This window comes from Zalophus californianus, chromosome 17 (assembly GCF_009762305.2).
Source record: "Zalophus californianus isolate mZalCal1 chromosome 17, mZalCal1.pri.v2, whole genome shotgun sequence".
NCBI lineage: Eukaryota > Metazoa > Chordata > Mammalia > Carnivora > Otariidae > Zalophus > Zalophus californianus.
This window is the reverse complement of record NC_045611.1, coordinates 35,808,744-35,823,045: the sequence shown is the minus strand read 5'-3', so window position 1 is coordinate 35,823,045 and position 14,302 is coordinate 35,808,744. Positions and strand designations below refer to the sequence as shown.

The 14,302-nt window shown below is 36.0% G+C and overlaps 1 protein-coding gene across 4 annotated transcripts in view; it reads left to right on the top strand.

The window, feature by feature from the left end:
* The window catches only part of PHKB (phosphorylase kinase regulatory subunit beta), a 304,320-nt gene that overhangs the window by 121,329 nt on the left and 168,689 nt on the right, over positions 1–14,302 (top strand). For all 4 annotated transcript variants that reach the window (XM_027620346.1, XM_027620345.1, XM_027620343.1 and 1 more), the window contains one exon: positions 3,939–4,054. In XM_027620346.1, the coding sequence (XP_027476147.1) occupies positions 3,939–4,054 (116 nt within the window). The remainder of the gene's footprint in view (positions 1–3,938; positions 4,055–14,302) is intronic.

The following is a 14,302-nucleotide window of genomic DNA, read 5'->3' as shown; positions in this document are numbered from 1 at the left end:
ATTGAATGTAATTTTTAGCCTTGTTCTGCTGTAGGTAAGGTAATTGTTTCTTCTTTTTTCTGGATTTTTTCTTTATCTTGATTTTTTTTTTATTTGAAAATGATATTCTGAGGTGTAGTTTTTGGGGACATTTATCCTACTTAGTTTTCTCTGAACTTCCTATATGTATGGTTTGGTATCTGACTTAATTTGGGGGAATTCTCAGTTGTTATTGTTTGAAATATTTCTTCTGTTCCTTTTTTTCTTTCTTCTCATCCTGGTATGCCTATTACATATATTACACCTTTTTCAGTTGTCTCACAGCCCTTGAATATTCTGTTCTGTGTTTTTCAGTTTTGTTCTCTTTGCTTTTCAGTTTTCAAGGATTCTGTTTATATAGCCTCTAGCCAAGATTTTTTCCTCAGTTGTGTTGAATCTCTGATAAGTTTATCAAAGACATTTTTAATTTCTTTTATAGTATTTTTTTATATCTAGCATTTTTGAGGAGTTTGTCTTTGGATTTCCGTCTCTGATTACACTGCCCCTGTGTTCTTGCTTACTATTACTTCATTCAACAGATTCCATATCATATTAGTCATAGTTATTTTAAATTTAGTCTGATAGTTCCAGCATCTCTGTCACATATAGTTCTGATGTTTACTTTGTCTCTTCAAATTGTGTGAGGTTTTTTTTCTTTTTGATATGCTCGTAATTTTTTCTTGATAGCTGGACATGATGTAGTATAAAGGAACTGTTGTAAATAGGCCCTTGGTAAATGTGGTGAGATATGAGGGGAAGGGATGCAAAGTGTCTGTAATCCGATGATTAGGTCTAGTCTTTTAGTTAGCCTGTGCCTCTGGACTATGAACTTCACAAGTGTATCTCATTTTTTTTCCCTTTCCCCTTAGGCAGGATAAGATAGCTCTAGTAGGCTCGAGTTGAATATTTCTCTTCCTCATCTGGAAGAACTGGCTGGAGTTGGGTATTTCCCCTTCCCCAGGTCAGTTAAGTTCTATTGGCCAATAGGTCAAGGTCTGGTTAACCATTTTCCAGTGATTTGAGACCTTGTAATGAAAAAGTGTTTCCACATGGAGATTTCCCCCACTATCTGAAAGTAGAGTGTTCCTATGGAACCTTTTGTAAGCGTTAATGTGTAAAGTGAAGGTTATCCCCCACTTTACAAAAGTTTGCATTATACCACTTTTTTTTTTTTTTGAAAGACCTGCTTGTGCTCTCTCTGTCAAATAAATAACATCTTTAAAAAAAAAAAAGACCTGCATTAGTACAGTAATGGCTTTTTTTTTAATGTAAAAGTGAAAATCCTCTTTGGATTTCTTTCAGTTAATGAAAACAGGTAGGTCTTTTGTAAAAGTGAACTAGTGTAGCAAGAACTTTTAGAAAGCGTGTATACTTGTATTTCAAAATGAGTTCTTTTCCCCTCCTCCTGCTGGAAGACATGGGGGATTTTCCTCATTTTCTATGGGAACCTGATGGAGTTTTTGCAGGTAAATCTCAGTATTTTGCAGGTAAATCTCAACCTGAACTCCTTATGACTTGGTCCTCCTGGAGATGTTAACTCTCAGAGTTTTAACTCTCAGTTTTTAACTGAGCTTCTAGCAGTTCAGTTACAGTTCAGGTTTTACTACCCTGGCACTGGTTCCCAAGGTGACTTCTGCTCATGAGTCTCTGCTCCAGGAAGCCATGGCTGTCTGTATTCACTGTGGGTCTCTCCAGTCTTAGGGCAGCAGTATGCTCTGTCTAACCGCCCCCCCCACCCCCGCCTTATGGATATAAGAAGAGTTGTCAATTTTTCAGTCTGTTCAGCTTTTTACTTGTTAGGATGGGGTGGAATGGCAATTTGCAGACTCCTTACTTGTGGAACTAGAATGTAAATGGCATTTTAGTTTTCCTCACAGGGCTTATGAGCCAGAAATGCCTTTCTAGCCACTTATTATACCATGTAGGCATTCTGAGCAGACTGCCTTACTTGGGCTTAGCCCTGTCCTAAAGTCCTCCTAAGAGAAGGAAGGAACAGGAATATGGATTATATACTTGAAAAGTTTGTTATGAAAGGAAGGAGGACTTAGATGTTTTCAAATCTTTAAACTTGAAGACTTGACAATGTATAAAGTATTTTCTGTATGTATTATAGCATCTAAGTAACTCTAAAGACTGTAGATGAGCTAAAGATACTAGGTTTCATGAAAATGGACCAGGACTTTTCTATAGGCAGGTTTTCCTTAGGGTATATAGTCAAGTTAGCGAGAAACTGGGAAAGCTGGGGAGAGCCTCACTAATATTCAAAGTAATAAGTTTACTGTAGGTATGTAATGCTTCATTCTTGGGTAGGGAAGTTACAGGATACATATGTGTTTTGTGGAAATCTAAAATTATCCTATGCTCTGTTCTATTTCTGTGAGGCTCCAAGACTCTAATTGCTTTTTTCTTCACTGAAATATGTCAGCTGTTTTTGGCCCTAAGGGCAAACATCTCTGTTCAGATGCAGAGTGGAAATGTCAGGGATTCCAGTGTACCAGCCATTCATCTTTTGTGAGAGAATCTGGGAAGACTGCTCTACAGATCAACTCTTAAGCAATGTATTTGTTGACTCTGGGCTTAGAAACTGGATTTCTAGAGATCCTAGAGAACAAAGAAGAGTCATTTTAAGAGGCTGTGGTTTCCTCTGTTCTGATTTCTCAAACAATTCTTTCCTATTGCTTTCTTCTATTATAATTTGGCAGAGTTTCTGGTGTACTGGTGAAATCTTACCTTTGTTTTTTAGTATTATTAATCTGTCATTTTTTTTTCTTTTGTGTATACCTCATTAACTATAATGATTTTATTTTTTCAAATACAATAATTTATTATAATTATGTAAAGAGGTTTTTTTTTTTTAATTTAAATTCAAGTTAGTTAACATATAGTATAGTATTGGTTTCAGGAATAGAATTTAGTGATTCATTACTTATATATAACACCCAGTGCTCATCCCAACAAGTGCCCTCTTTAATGCCCATCACCCATTTAGCGCACCCCCCACCTATTTTTGTGTCATTCTTAAAAGTATATACATTATATTAATTATGTGTATGGGGGGGGAGGTGGGAGATACTATTGTCACTTCAGAAGGGATCTCGAGATGAAGGATAGATAGGCAAGTGCACATACTCAGTTTGCAATATTGAACCAAACATGGGGACTTAATTTAAAACCTTGTAATTAAGACCAGTAGTCCAGTTAAGATATTGTCTTTAATAAAATGAACAGGTTTTTTTTTTTTTTAATTAGAACTGACCATAATCTTTGCTTTCTGTAGTTACTTTGGAGAGTTTAAATTTCATCAGTTGTCTGAAAACTTTACAAGGAAACTGTGACTCTTGGCCTGTTGGTTGGAGCTCATCTCCAGTCATAGCTTTGAGTTTATAAGAATGGGTATCTACAGCTGTAGAAAAGACCAGAAGAATATTAGATTCCAGGATTAATAGATTCAAGACTCCAGGTTAATCTTAAGTCAGTTAATGGACTGACTCATTTCAGAACTGGGAAATACCTTTTTATCTCCAAAGTTTTAGACTTATTTAACATTTCATATGAACATTTTAGATAACAAATATTATCTATTATAAAACAATGCTTTATATTTTTCTTAATTCTCAAGATATCCAGTCTCCATGAACAGTAATAGATACACTGCTGAAAAATTACAGTTGAAACATTGACAGGATTTAAATTTTATTTTTGTACTGTATATTAGGTTCTCACTTTAGGCTTTATATTAGAAAAAACAGGTATAACAGAGTATTTATAGCAATATAAAAAATCACAAGAATTTGAACACATTAAGAAACTGTTGGTAGCAAGTGTGTAATTGGATTTCAAATGATAATCTAATTGCTCTTATCAGTATCTAAAGATCCTGTTACTGCATGTGTCCTTATGTTTCATTTCTTTTCTTTTAGGTCTCTTTTATTCAAAACCTTGTATTTTGTGTAGAAAGAGTTTACCGCGTACCAGACTTTGGTGTCTGGGAAAGAGGAAGCAAATATAATAATGGCAGCACAGAGCTACATTCAAGGTAATTTGCTGATTTTTGAGCGTTTTTTTTTTTTAATTTAAATGTGTGGAATTTGAATAAAAATCAAAGTATTAGATTGCAACTGTGGTTTCTATGTTAATTTTCATCTCTTTTTCTATATATGATGCAGATGAAATTCACTTAAAATTAAACCAAGAGACTGTTTTCAGTACCCAAAAACAGATGGAAGAGAAAACAGGGTATCTTTCCCAACCTCCCATGGTGTCAGTATATGCATATTGGCCTCCAGTCCAAGGTTTAGCCTTTCTGCTCAACCAACTCTTTCTCTTTTTCCTTTTTGAAATGACAGACACCATTTGAAAGATCAAATACATTAAAATTGCCAAATACCAAATGTATATTCATTGCATGTAAAAGTTCCCTTCCATGTTGTAAAGCTGATTTTTTTAAATCCTAACCAGATACTCACAACCTTCATACAAAACTTAACATTTATTGTTTTCTGTAGGAGGTGTGATTGACATCTTGCATTCTGGTTTAGTGGACTTGATAAACAACAATAGCTTATGACTGATGTTAGTGGTGTATGAGTTTCCTTTACTCCTTAAGGTTAGCGAAATAGCTTTAGTGACTGACTGCACCAAATTTTATGTCGGGAGGTTATTTTTTAACTGAAAAGTTCAGCTCAATTGTACCAAAAATAAAATACCTAGGAATAAACTTAACCAAGGAAGTAAAGACCTATATTCCAAAAACTATAAAACACTGATGAAAGAAACTGAAAATGGCCCAAACAAATGGAAAGATATTCCATGCTCATGGATTGGAAGAACCAGTATTGTTATACTGTTCATACTACCCAAAGCATTCTACAGATTTAATGCAATTCCTGTCAAAATTCCAATGACATTTTTCATAGAACTAGAACATTAATCCTAATATTTGTATGGAACCATAAAAGACCCCAATAGCCAAAGCAATCTTGAGAAAGTTGAACAAAGCCAGTGGTATCACAATTGCATATTTCAAGATATATTACAAAGCTATAGTAATCAAAACAGTATAGTACTGGCACAAAAATAGACATAGATCAATGGAATAGAATAGAGAAATGAGAAATAAACTCACACTTATATAGTCAATTAACCTGCAACAAAGGAGGCCCAAGATGAGTCCTGAAACCATGAAATTCCTAGAAGAAAACTTAGTAATTATTTTGACATTAGTCACAGAAATATTTTTCTCTTCAGGTAAGGGAACCAAGAACAAAATTAAATTATTGGGACTACACCAAAATAAAAAGCTTTTTCACAGTGAAGGAAACCATCAACAAAAAGGCAACCTACTGAATGGGAGAAGATATTTCAAGTGGCATATCTGATGAGGGGTTAATATCCAAAGTATATAAATAATTTATACAGTTCAACATCAAATAAACAAAGAATTTGATTTAAAAATGGGCAGAGGACCAGAATGGACATTTTTCCAAAGAAAACCTACATAGGCCAACAGACACATGAAAAGATAGTCAACATCACTAATCATCAGGGAAATGCAAACTAAAAGCACAATGGGGTATCATTCTGCACCTGTCAGAATGGTATAGTAAACACAAGAAATAAGGGTCATTGAGGATGTGGAGAAAAAGAAACCCTTGTATGCTGTTGGTGGGAATGCAAATTGGTGCAGCCACTGTAGAGAATAGTATACAGGTTCCTCAAAAAATTAAAAATAGAATTACCATATGATCCAGTAATTCCACTATTGGGTATTTACCCAAAGAAAACAAAAACACTAATTTGAAAAGATATGTACACTCCTATGTTTACTGCTGGATTATGTACAACAGCCAAGTTATGGAAGCAACCCAAGTGTCCCATTGATTGATGAATGAATGAATGAAGATGTGAGATATATATATATATATGATGGAATATTACTCAGCCATAAAAAAGAATGAGATCCTGCCATCTGCAACAACATGGATGGACCTAGAAGGTATAATGCCAAGTGAAATAAGTCAGTCAGAGAAAGACAAATACCATATGATATCACTCGTATGTGGAATTTACAAAACAAAACAAAGATAAAAAGAGACCAAAAAAACAAAACTCTTAAATACAGAGAAGAAACTAGAGGTTGCTAGAGGAGAGGTGGTTAGGGGATGGGTCAAATATAGGGGATTAAGAATTCACATATCTTTTAATTTTTTTTTTTTTTAAGTAGGCTCCACACCTAATATGGGGCCTGAACTTATGCCGCTGAGTTTAGGAGTCGCATGCTATACTGACTGAGCCCACCATGTGTCCCAAGAGTATAGGGATCTACCTTTCTTTTTTCTTTCTTTTCTTTTCTTTCTTTCTTTCTTTCTTTCTTTCTTTCTTTCTTTCTTTCTTTCTTTCTTTCTTTCTTTCTTTTTTCTTTCTTTCTTTCATTCTTTCTTTTTCTTTCTTTCTTCTTTCTTTCTTTTTATTTTTCTTTCCTTCTTTCTTTTTTTCTTTCTTCTTTCTTTCTTTCTTTTTCTTTTTCTTTCTTTCCCTCCCCTTTCTTGCTTTTTTTTTTTTTTTTTTAGAGAGGGAGTGGGGAGGGGAGGAGGGAGAGGGAGAGAGAGAATATTAAGGAGACTTCATGCTCAGCATGGAGCCCAGTGCGGCTTGATCTCATGACTCTGATGTCACTACCTGAGCGGAAATCAAGAGTCAAGACTCTTAACTGACTGAGCCACCCCAGTGCCCCAAGAATATACATGTCTTGATGAGCACTGAGTAATATATAGAATTGTTGAGTCAGTGTATTGTACACCCGAAACTAATATAACACGATATGTTAATTATACTTGAATTAAAAAAAAAAGTATAGTTCAATTAATTAGTCTTACCCATTTCACACTAAAGGATTTAAGATTTAAAGATTATCAACTATAGGTCAGTTTAGATCATTGGGACTTAAATGAACTACAGAAACAGTTTAGGAAACACTGGTTAAGAGGATATACTTTTTTTGAATAGAAGGACTAATCATACACAAAAAATTAAGCTCATATAAGATACTTAGTAAACTAAAATCTAGCTCCAGATCACTAGCTGTATAATATCCCCATGCCTCAGTTTCCTCATTTACAAAATGAAGACAATAATAGTTTCTACTTTATAAAGTTGTTGTAATAATGAAGTTAATATATACAGATCACTTGAATACCTGATTAGAAGTAAGCACTAGAATGCAAGTGTACTTATACATTTCAGAGTATGTTAATAACAAATATTGAAACAAAGAGGATTTTTCTATTAACTTTAGGAAACTAATTTATACACATTTTTCTATAAGTTTTATGATATATATGAGGCATTTTGAAATATAGAGCAGAATAGCAATCAGGGAAGAAGTCAGTGAAGTAGAGAAATGATTTGTGGGAAAGTTCAATTCAGGCATTAAATTCTGGCAAATACTAAAAATAGGAAAATAAATAGGAAGTTATATTTCAACTATCATTCAAATTAAGTTCTTAACACTCCAGATTATCAGTCAAATTATAAGAAAGTGGATCTAATTAGAAAAGGTGATTTTTAAAAATGTACCTTTTCAGTATTTATGATTTATCAACCCACTTCTCTGCTTTTTAATAACCATTTAGTATATTCCAGTGTGAACCCACTGACATTTTCAGTATAAAATATTTGGAGTAGAGTTTTTTTTGTTTACAAAAACTGTAGTAAACTCAGGAAGAACCTTGGGTAAACGTTACCTTTAACCCTAGAAAGTGAGGATATTGGAATGTTTCCAGTGAAAAAACACAGAGGCTCTAACATGTTTTCATGTAACCAAGGTGCCAACCTTTTAAACTGAATCATTAAGGATTTTATTTCAAGACTCAGAAGATCATTATGTGATGTTCCTTGCTATCTTTTGCATGCAAAATCAATCTTAGTTTGTGGCAGGTCAGTTTTATTCAAATGGATGGGAAATGAAGTTTGCCATTTAGATTTGGATGGTGGGTTTACACATTTAACATTGATCTCCTAATTTTCTATGGTATATCACTTTACAATTCCCCAAAAGAACTTTAAGCATTTCCCCCCAAACATTTCTGAACTCATATCTCCACAAGCATATTTTGGATGTGTCACATCTGGTGCCAAAAGGGTTTGTTTTGAAACTGCGGGAGAACTGAGCCTCATGGCACTCATTAGCTCGGTGATGGCAATGGTGGTAGGAGGCTGGTAGCCTGCACTTACACATGGGTGGTAGAATGTAGAGCTGCTACTAATCAGGGACTCTTTTTCTATCCCAGAACTATCTGTTCCTAGTTGGATGTGATCTTTACTACTACAGTATCCTTGTTATATCCTTAAACTGTTCCCATAATTTCAGACATCCTGAAATAGTATACAGTAATTCCTCCTGTAAGTATTCATACTGATTTTTGTCTTCTAACTTACTTTGCCTCTCTTTATCTCTGTGCAGCAGTCTCTTTAGCAGGAGTCAGAAAAAGAGCACAATCTGACTGGTTCCTTGGTGCTCACTAAAGCCTTGGCCAGAGTGACTGGCTTGATAAATGTTTTTTCCTTTCCTTGCCACACTGCACACATCCCTTCTAAGCTGCACCTTGATCAAAGAAGACTTCTGCCTCCGGGCCCCCTATATGCATGCATGTAGTATTTGAGGTCAGAGGCTCCCTCTTCAGCATCCAAGCTCAGCTGTATTTTAGTAATTGTAATCTGTGGCTCTGTACAGTTACAGAATAGTTTTTATTTAGGCCACACGGGGAACATGTTACTGCCTTTTATACAGGAGAAAGTTAAAGTTTAGAAGGTTTTGTGATTCTCCCCGCAACACACACCTTAAATATTACAAATCACTAGGTAGTAGAGCTAGAACTGGATTCCAGGGGGTTGGCCTCCAAATGGAAAGTTGTTTCAACTATATCATTTTGTACTTTAAAGTTTTAAAAAGTTTCCTTATATTTGAAATAACAGCAGGGTGTATAATCTTGGTGAAATTTTGGTAAGTTTTAAGGATATCTTTAAGTAATCATTAAAGTTTGATTCAGCTTAATGTTTTAGTCAGTCCCTTGCCGATCTGCCCTTTTCAGCCCCAGGTTTACTGTATCTTTTTTAGTTCAAATTCTTTAATTATTTAGTATTTCTTAGATAAACCCCAGAAGTTTTTTGTAAAAAGTGATCTCATTACTTTTATCTGAACCCCATTCTAAGAGCAACCTCACCTTTTTCAAGGCTTTAGTAAAGGAGTCTATTGCTCTAAGCCTACAATGATTCTCTTTTAAAATGTTTCCTAAGTAACCATTACCAGGTCCCCTGGTTTTTCTATTGACCCTATATTCCTCAAGCAACATGTTCCTTTCAGTTTCTGCTAAGGTATCTCGAACTATGTAATTCTCTTTTCTCCTGTTCGGTCTCTTTTAGCAAGTTCCTATACATTTAAAAAGCCTCTTATTTGATTAAATTGCATTTTCCTCCATATATAATTTTGGTACCTATCTATTGTAGTACTAATTCTTAACGCCCAAAGTTAAATATCCAAGTAATCTTTTTATTTTTTTTGCGTTTTATTTATTTTTTCGTTAAATTTTTTACTTTTATGTTAATCACCATATATTACATCATTAGTTTCTGATTTAGTGTTTCATGATTCATTGTTTGTGCATAACACCCAGTGCTCCATGCAGAATGTGCCCTCCTTAATACCCATCACCAGGCTAACCCATCCCCGTACCCCCCTCCCCTCTAGAACCCTCAGTTTGTTTTTCAGAGTCCATCGTCTCTCATGGTTCGTCTCCCCATCCGGCTTACCCCTCTTCATTCTTCCGCTCCTGCTATCATCTTCTTTTTTTTTTCTTAACATATATTGCATTATTTGTTTCGGAGGTACAGATCTGTGATTCAACAGTCTTGCACAATTCACAGTGCTCACCATAGCACATACCCTCCCCAATGTCTATCACCCAACCACCCCATCCCTCCCACCCCACCCCCACTCCAGCAACCCTCACTTTGTTTCCTGAGATTAAGAATTCCTCATATCAGTGAGGTCATATGATACATGTCTCTATGATTGACTTATTTCACTCAGTATAACACTCTCCAGTTCCATCCACATCATTGAAAATGGCAAGATCTCATTCCTTTTGATGGCTGCATAATATTCCATAGTATATATATATACACCACATCTTCTTTATCTGTTCGTCTGTCCATGGACATCTTGGCTCTTTCCATAGTTTGGCTATTGTGGACATTGCTGCTATAAACATTAGGGTGCACGTACCCCTTCAGATCCCTACATTTGTATCTTTGTGGCAAATACCCAGTAGTGCAATTGCTGGATCGTATGGTAGCTCTATTTTCAACTTTTTGAGGAACCTCCATACTGTTTTCCAGAGTGGTTGCACCAGCTTGCATTCCCACCAACAGTGTAGGAGGGTTCCCCTTTCTCCGCATCCCCGTCAACATCTGTCATTTCCTGACTTGTTAATTTGAGCCATTCTGACTGATGTGAGGTGGTATCTCATTGAGGTTTTGATTGGATTGATTGATTGGATTTCCCTGATGCTGATGATGTTGAGCACTTTTTCATGTGTCTGTTGGCCATTTGGATATCTTCTTTGGAAAAATGTCTGTTCATATCTTCTGTCCATTTCTTGATTGGGTTATTTGTTCTTTGGGTGTTGAGTTTGATAAGTTCTTTATAGATTTTGGATACTAGTCCTTTATCTGATACGTCATTTGCAAATATCTTCTCCCATTCTGTCGGTTGTCTTTTGGTTTTGTGGACTATTTCTTTTGCTGTGCAAAAGCTTTTTATCTTGATGAAGTCCCAGTAGTTCCTTTTTGCCCTTGCTTCCCTTGCCTTTGGCGATGTTTCTAGGAAGAAGTTGCTGCGGGTTAGGTTGAAGAGGATGCTGCCTGTGCTCTCCTTTAGGATGTTGACGGATTCCTGTCTCACATTTAGGTCTTTCAACCATTTGGAGTCTATTTTTTTGTGTGGTGTAAGGAAATGGTCCAGTTTCACTCTTCTGCATGTGGCTGTCCTATTTTCTCAACACCATTTGGTGAACAGACTGTCTTGTTTCCATTGGACATTCTTTCCTGCTTTGTCGAAGATTAGTTGACCATAGAGTTGAGGGTCCATTTCTGCGCTCTCTATTCTGTTCCATTGATCTACGTGTCTGTTTTTGTGCCAGTACCATACTGTTTTGATGATGACAGCTTTGTAATAGAGCTGGAAGTCTGGAATTGTGATGCCGCCGGCTTTGCTTTTCTTTTTCAACATTCCTCTGGCTATTCGGGGTCTTTTCTAATGCCATACAAATTTTAGGATTATTTGTTCCATTTCTTTGAAGAAAGTGGATGGTATTTTCATGAGGATTGCATTGAATCTGTAGATTGCTCTAGGTAACATTGACATCTTCACAATGTTTGTTCTTCCACTCAATGAGCATGGAACGTTTTTCCATTTTGTTGTGTCTTCCTCAATTTCTTTCGTGGATATTTTATAGTTTTCTGAGTACAGATCCTTTGTCTCTTTGGTTAGATTTATTCCTAGGTATCTTACGGTTTTTGGTGCAATTGTAAATGGGATCAACTCCTTAATTTCTCTCTCCCCTGTCTTGTTGTTGGTGTATAGGAATGCCACTGATTTCTGTGCATTGATTTTATATCCTGCCACTTTACTGAATTCCTGTATGAGTTCTAGGAGTTTTGGGGTTGAGTCTTTTGGGTTTTCCACATAAAGTACCATATCATCTGGAAAGAGTGAGAGTTTAACTTCTTCTTGGCCGATTTGGATGCCTTTGATTTCTTTTTGTTGTCTGATTGCTGTGGCTAGGACTTCTAATACCATGTTGAATAGCAGTGGTGAGAGTGGACATCCCTGCCGCGTTCCTGACCTTAGGGGGAAAGCTCTCAGTTTTTCTGCATTGAGAATGATATGCGCTGTAGGTTTTCCATAGATGGCTTTTATGATATGGAGGTATGTACCCTCTATCCCTATACTCTGAAGAGTTTTGATCAAGAAAGGATGCTGTACTTTGTCAAATGCTTTCTCTGCATCTATTGAGAGGATCATATGATTCTTGTTCTTTCTTTTGTTAATGTATTGTATCATGTTGATTGATTTGTGGATGTTGAACCAACCTTGCAGCCTAGGGATAAATCCCACTTGGTTGTGGTGAATAATCCTTTTAATCTGTTGGATCATATTGGCTAGTATTTTGGTGAGAATTTTTGTATCCATGTTCCTCAAGGATATTGGTCTGTAATTCTCCTTTTTGATGGGGTCTTTGTCTGGTTTTGGTATCAAGGGAATGGTGGCCTCATAAAACGAGTTTGGAAGTTTTCCTTCCATTTCTATTTTTTGGAACAGTATCAGGAGAATAGGTATTCATTCTTCTTTAAATGTTTGGTAGAATTTCCCCCAGGAAGCCATCTGGCCCTGGACTTTTGTTTGTTCGGAGATTTTTGATGACTGCTTCAATTTCCTTAGTGGTTATAGGTCTTTTCAGGTTTTCTATGTCTTCCTGGTTCAGTTTTGGTAGTTGGTACATCTCTAGGAATGCATCCATTTCTTCCAGGTTATCTATTTGCTGGCATAGAGTTGCTTATACTATGTTCTTATAATAGTTTGTATTTCTTTGGTGTTGGTTGTCATTTCTCCTCTTTCATTCATGATTTTGTTGATTTGGGTCATTTCTCTTTTCTTTTTGTTAAGTCTGGCCAGGGGTATATCAATCTTGTTAATTCTTTCAAAGAACCAGCTCCTAGTTTTGTTGATCTGTTCTACTGTTATTTTGGTTTCTGTTTCATTGATTTCTCCTCTGATCTTTATTATTTCTCTTCTCCTGCTGGGTTTAGGCTTTATTTTCTGTTCTTTCTCTAGTTCCTTTACGTGTAGGGTTAGGTTGTGTATTTGAGACCTTTCTTGTTTCTTGACAAAGGCTTGTATTGGTATATATTTTCCTTTCAGGACTGCCTTTGCTGCATCCCAAAAATTTTGAACAGTTGTGTTTTCATTTTCATTTTTTTCCATGATTTTTTTTATTTCTTCTTTAATTTCTTGGTTGTTCCATTCATTCTTTGGTAGGATGCTCTTTAGCCTCCATGTATTTGAGTTCTTTCTGACTTTCCTCTTGTGATTGAGTTCTAGTTTCAAAGCATTGTGGTCTGAGAATATGCAGGGAATGATCCCAGTCTTTTGGTACTGGTTGAGACCTGTTTTGTGACCTAGGATGTGATCTATTCTGTACAATATTCCATGGGCACTAGAGAAGAATGTGTGTCCCGTTGCTTTGTGATGGAATATTCTGAATATGTCTGTGAAGTGTATTTGGTCAAGTGTGTCGTTTAAGGAATTTATTTCCTTGTTGATCTTTTGCTTAGATGATCTGTCCATTTCAGTGAGGGGGAGTTAAAGGCCCCCACTATTATTGTGTTATTGTCAATGTGTTTCTTTGCTTTTGTTATTAATTGGCTTATATAATTGGTTGCTCCCATGTTAGTGGCATAGATATTTACAATTATTAGATCTTCTTGTTGGATAGACCCTTTAATTAGGAATAGTGTCCTTCTTCATCTCTTATTACAGTCTTTGTTTTAAAATCTAATTTGTCTGATATAAGGATTGCCACCCCAGCTTTCTTTTGGTGTCCATTAGCATGGTAAATGGTTTTCCACCCCTCACTTTCAATCTGGGGGTGTCTTTGGTTCTAAAATGAGTCTCTTGCAGACAGCATATCGATGGGTCTTGTTTTTTTAATCCAATCTGATAGCCTGTGTCTTTTGATTGGGGCATTTAGCCCATTTACATTCAGGGTAACTATTTAAAGATATGAATTTAGCGCCGTTGTATTGCCTGTAAGGTGACTGTTACTGTATATTGTTTTTGTTCCTTTCTGTTCCATGCTGCTTTTAGACTCTCTCTTTGCTTAGAGGACCCCTTTCTATATTTCTTGTAGGGCTGGTTTCGGGTTTGCAAATTCCTTTAGTTTTTGTTTGTCCTGGAAGGTTTTGATCTCTCTTTCTATTTTCAATGACAGCCTAGATGGATATAGGATTCTTGGCTGCATATTTTTCTCATTTAGTGCTCTCAATATATCATGCCAGTCCTTTCTGACCTGCCAGGTCTCTGTGGATAAGTCTGTTGGTAGTCTAATGTTTCTACCATTGTAGGTTACATATCTCTTCTTCCGAGCTACTTTCAGGATTTTCTCTTTGTCTCTGAGACTCGCAGGTTTTACTATTAGATGTGGGGTGTTGACCTATTTTTATTGAT